The sequence below is a fragment of the Ochotona curzoniae genome, unplaced genomic scaffold (assembly GCF_017591425.1).
Source record: "Ochotona curzoniae isolate NIBS_2020 unplaced genomic scaffold, NIBS_Ocur_1.0 contig_291, whole genome shotgun sequence".
Classification (NCBI taxonomy): domain Eukaryota; kingdom Metazoa; phylum Chordata; class Mammalia; order Lagomorpha; family Ochotonidae; genus Ochotona; species Ochotona curzoniae.
In genome coordinates, this window is record NW_024465649.1 from 4667951 (window position 1) to 4672022 (window position 4072).

The window sequence follows — 4072 nt, forward strand, 5'->3', positions numbered from 1 at the left end:
GGCTGCCCATAACTACTTAACAGATGAGTAAATAAATATATCCTTATTTACTTCTTGCTTTCATTACTAAAAATACTTTTATTTGAAAGGTAGAAAGGTCTGAGCCAGGCTGAAGGCAGGAATAGGGAACTTAGTTGGATCTCTCATGTGGGTGGCAGCAACCCAACTGCTTGAATCATCACCTGTTACTTCCTCAGTTGGATGTTAAGAGGAAGCTACATAAAAGTGGAGCTAAGACCCAAACCCCAGCAAACAGATATGGGATGTCGGGCCCGGTACCATGGCTTATTGGCTAAATCTTCACCTTGCAAGCACTGGGATCCACACTGGCACCAGTTCATGTCACAGCTGCTCCACTTACATTCAAGAGTGACCCAAACCCTTGAGACCCTGCATCTGAAAGGGTGACTCAGAAGTTCCTGGCTTCAGATCAGTTCAGCTCCGGCTATAAGGTTCAAGTACATATTCAGAACCAGAGATCCACACAGAATAGATTTCAGCTTAAAACAGACTTTAGTTGCTCCCGGGCAAGGTTCACTGGTTTGATACAGACAGTGGGCCAAAGAAATCACGCCCAGGGGATCTGAGGGGTTATTTTAAATCAGGGAGCTGTAAACGTAAGGGTTGGGACAAAGGAATGTGCCTTATAAGTTGCTAGAGTGTATGTCACTGCTGGTTGAGGAGGCCGAGGAGGGGGCTGCCTTACCCTGGTGCAGCCTTATCAGCCACCCTTCTCAGCCTCCTCCTAGGCTACCCCTCACCCACTCCAGCTGGGCCTTAACCCACTATTACAGCCACTTAGGGAATGAACTAGAGGATGAAAGATACCTGTCTTTCATCTCTGCAGATAAACCTTTCCAATAAGAATCTCCCCCAAGTGGCTCCAACGGCTGGAGCTGAGCCAAGTACAGCCATGCAAATATAGGATCCCAAGGCTTTGGGCCGTCCTTGACTGTTTCCCAGGCCACAAGCAGGAAACTGTATGGGAAGCAGTGTTGCCAGGATTAGAACTAGCACCCATATGGAATCCCAGCATTCAAGGCGAGGACTTTAGTTATTAGGCCATTGCTCTAAATAGATTTAGAATGTGGGGCGACCCCGGGCTGTGGGCTGTGGGCTTGAGAGGTGACCAGAGCCACATAATGTCAGTTATCCGTTCATCTGTCCATGCCAAATGGATTGTGGGGAAGGTGATTGAGACAGAAATGCAGAAAACTGCTAAAGTGAGAGTCACCAGGCTTGTCCTGGATCCTATCCATTAAAGTACTTCAATAAGAGAAAGACCTACTTTGCCCACGATGCCCTTGAGCAGTGCACGGTCGGGGATATTGTGCTCCTGAAAGCTTTACCTGTGCCCCGGACAAAGCACGTGAAGCACAAACTGGCCAAGAAAATTTTCAAAGTGGGAAGGGTGATAGACCCAGTGATGGGGAAGCCCTGTGCGGGCACCGCTTACCTGGAGAGCCTGCTCAGTGAGGAAACCACCCACGTAACCCAAAGCCTGGAAGAACTGCAGACCTCAGCCCCTTGAAGGAGGAACCAGGGGGAGAGACTGACCCCTGGGCTTTGTGGAAATGAGAGCTGCATGCTTTTCATCACAGACCGTCCACTGTCACCTGTAGTATTTATGAAATAGCTAAAAGTGAATGAGGTAAAGGTCTTGCTATAATTTTTTTTGTAAGAGCTTATGATCCAGTTTCAAGTTCTCTTTAAGTAAATATAACTTTCATGTTAAAAAATTTTAAATGTAGGCCTCAGAGGTAGGGTCTTAATCATTGCACCAAAAGCTTCTCCATTTTTATATCTAAAACCTACCACAGGACCTAAAACAGAGTAAGCACTGAATAAAAACATTGACCTGAACTTGAGTCACAGCCTCCTGGTTCTGAAAGCAGTTCCAAGCAATCAAACACAACGAATGAAATAGTTTACTTTTTTAGACACAAAGGAGATAGTCACGTGTTTGATTTTCATGGGACTGATGTAAATGAAGTCACCTAGGCAGTAAGTTCAGGGAGAAAGCCAAATTGCCCACATCCTTCAACAGTGCCTCATTCATTTAACTTTCAGTTTCTCAGGGGCATCATCATTTTCTGTCACTAATGTTACACAGAAGGGCTAGTTACTTCGTGGCTACAACATTTTTTTTTTTTTATTGGAAAGGCGGATATACAGAGAGGAGAGACAGAGAGGAAGATCTTCCGTCCGATGATTCACACGGGTGCAGGGTCCCAAAGCCTTGGGCCGTCCTTGACTGCCTTCCCGGGCCACAGGCAGGGAGCTGGAAGGGAAGCGGGGCTGCCAGGATTAGAACCTGCGCCCATATGGGATCCCGGGCGTGCAAGGCGAGGACTCAACCACTTGCGCCACCGCGCCGGGCCCAGGCTACAACATTTTTACTTATGGTAAGTGACAAGAAATGGAGGAAGAATCCGATAATGTTTTACTTAATGAGCAAGCATTATGCTAGATATAAAGCCCAGATTCAAATCCAGTAGCTTTGTTTCTTTCAATTCTCTATAAGGTTGGAGTTATGCTTGTATGTGTTACAAATGAAAACACTGAATCTTAGGTTTGTGAATTTATCAAAAGTGCCCAATTACTCAATAAAAATATGAGAATTAAAAAGGTGTATTGAGGCAGTTTGAATCGCGGTGCGCCGGAGGAGTCGGTGGTTGGGGTCTCGCCGGGGGGGGGGGGGGGGGGGGGGGGGGGGTCGCATCAGCCCTTTTTCTCTGCCTTGCTTGGTTGAGCTTCCGCAGAATTCGAAATGGCTGGCGTTAAGGCTGGGAAGGACTCCGGAAAGGCCAAGACAAAGGCGGTTTCCCGCTCGCAGAGAGCCGGTTTGCAGTTCCCGGTGGGCCGTATTCACCGACACCTGAAATCCAGGACGACCAGCCACGGACGTGTGGGCGCGACCGCCGCTGTGTACAGCGCAGCCATCCTGGAGTACCTTACCGCAGAGGTACTTGAGCTGGCGGGAAATGCATCAAAAGACTTGAAGGTAAAGCGCATCACCCCGCGTCACTTGCAGCTGGCTATTCGTGGAGATGAAGAGTTGGACTCTCTCATCAAGGCTACCATTGCTGGTGGTGGTGTCATCCCGCACATCCACAAGTCTCTGATCGGGAAGAAAGGACAGCAGAAGACTGTCTAAAGGCTGCCTGGATTCCTTGTTTTCTCAGGACTCTAAATACTCTAACAACTGTCCAGTGTTGGTGATTCCAGTGGACTGTATCTCTGTGAAAAACACGATTTTGCCTTTTTGTAATTCTATTTGAGCAAGTTGGAAGTTTAATTAGCTTTCCAACCAACCAAATTTCTGCATTCAAGTCTTAACCATATTTAAGTGTTAAACTGTGGCTTCAAAGAAGCTATTGATTCTGAAGTAGTGGGTTTTGATTGAGTTGACTGTTTTTAAAAAAAACTGTTTGGGATTTAATTGTGATGCAGAAGTTATAGTAACAAACATTTGGTTTTGTACAGACATTATTTCCACCCAGGTGGATAAGCTCAATAAAGGTCATCTCCCAAAAAAAAAAAAAAAAAAAAGGTGTATTGAGACATTTCCAATATTTGATTGGACAATATTACTTAAACATCAGCTCTTTGCATGCTAGAAGTGGTAGATAATGATATACAATCATTTATTTCCTATTTGTATTGAATCTTTTTTGTTTAGTTTCATTGTAAACATGAATATCCATGAAACTGAGTCGACATGTTATTATATTGCTTCTATATGTATATAGCAAAATCAGTGCATAATTATCAAGATGTAATACATCTGTGGCTGTTTGCTACCTAAAATGAGCCTGAGTATGAGCAGCACACGCACCTGGTGAGGCAAGCAGCTTCCCACAGTGCTGCGGATTTGACTTGAACTGGGCAGGGTCAAGTGTGAGGCTCCTGTCTGTTGGATTGTCTTTGGTTTCCACTCTGAAATAAAACAAAATAAATTAGCCAATTTTACTGAAAGGCAGGTAGGTAAGGGGCCTGACTCATTTCCTCAACCAGTTCCCACTGTACAAAATAAGGTTTACAAAACTTTGTCCAGGGCCCAGCGTGGTGG

At 45.5% G+C, this 4072-nt stretch overlaps 1 protein-coding gene and 1 pseudogene across 2 annotated transcripts; both read left to right on the plus strand.

The window, feature by feature from the left end:
- Window positions 1-1111: 1111 nt before the first annotated feature.
- LOC121155344 lies at window positions 1112-1730 on the plus strand (annotated as a pseudogene).
- Window positions 1731-2681: 951 nt separating this feature from the next.
- On the plus strand, window positions 2682-3194 carry LOC121155345 (histone H2A.Z-like). Of its 2 annotated transcripts, none has more exons than XM_040978643.1 (2): window positions 2682-2965; window positions 3035-3194. In XM_040978643.1, exons 1-2 carry the CDS (start codon window positions 2771-2773, stop codon window positions 3155-3157), a joined length of 318 nt encoding a protein of 105 aa, XP_040834577.1. In that variant the 5' UTR covers window positions 2682-2770; the 3' UTR covers window positions 3158-3194. The 2 variants fall into 2 exon arrangements, with proteins under 2 accessions (XP_040834577.1, XP_040834578.1); XM_040978644.1 differs by having other exon boundaries at window positions 2756-2857; window positions 2966-3194.
- Window positions 3195-4072: the final 878 nt, after the last annotated feature.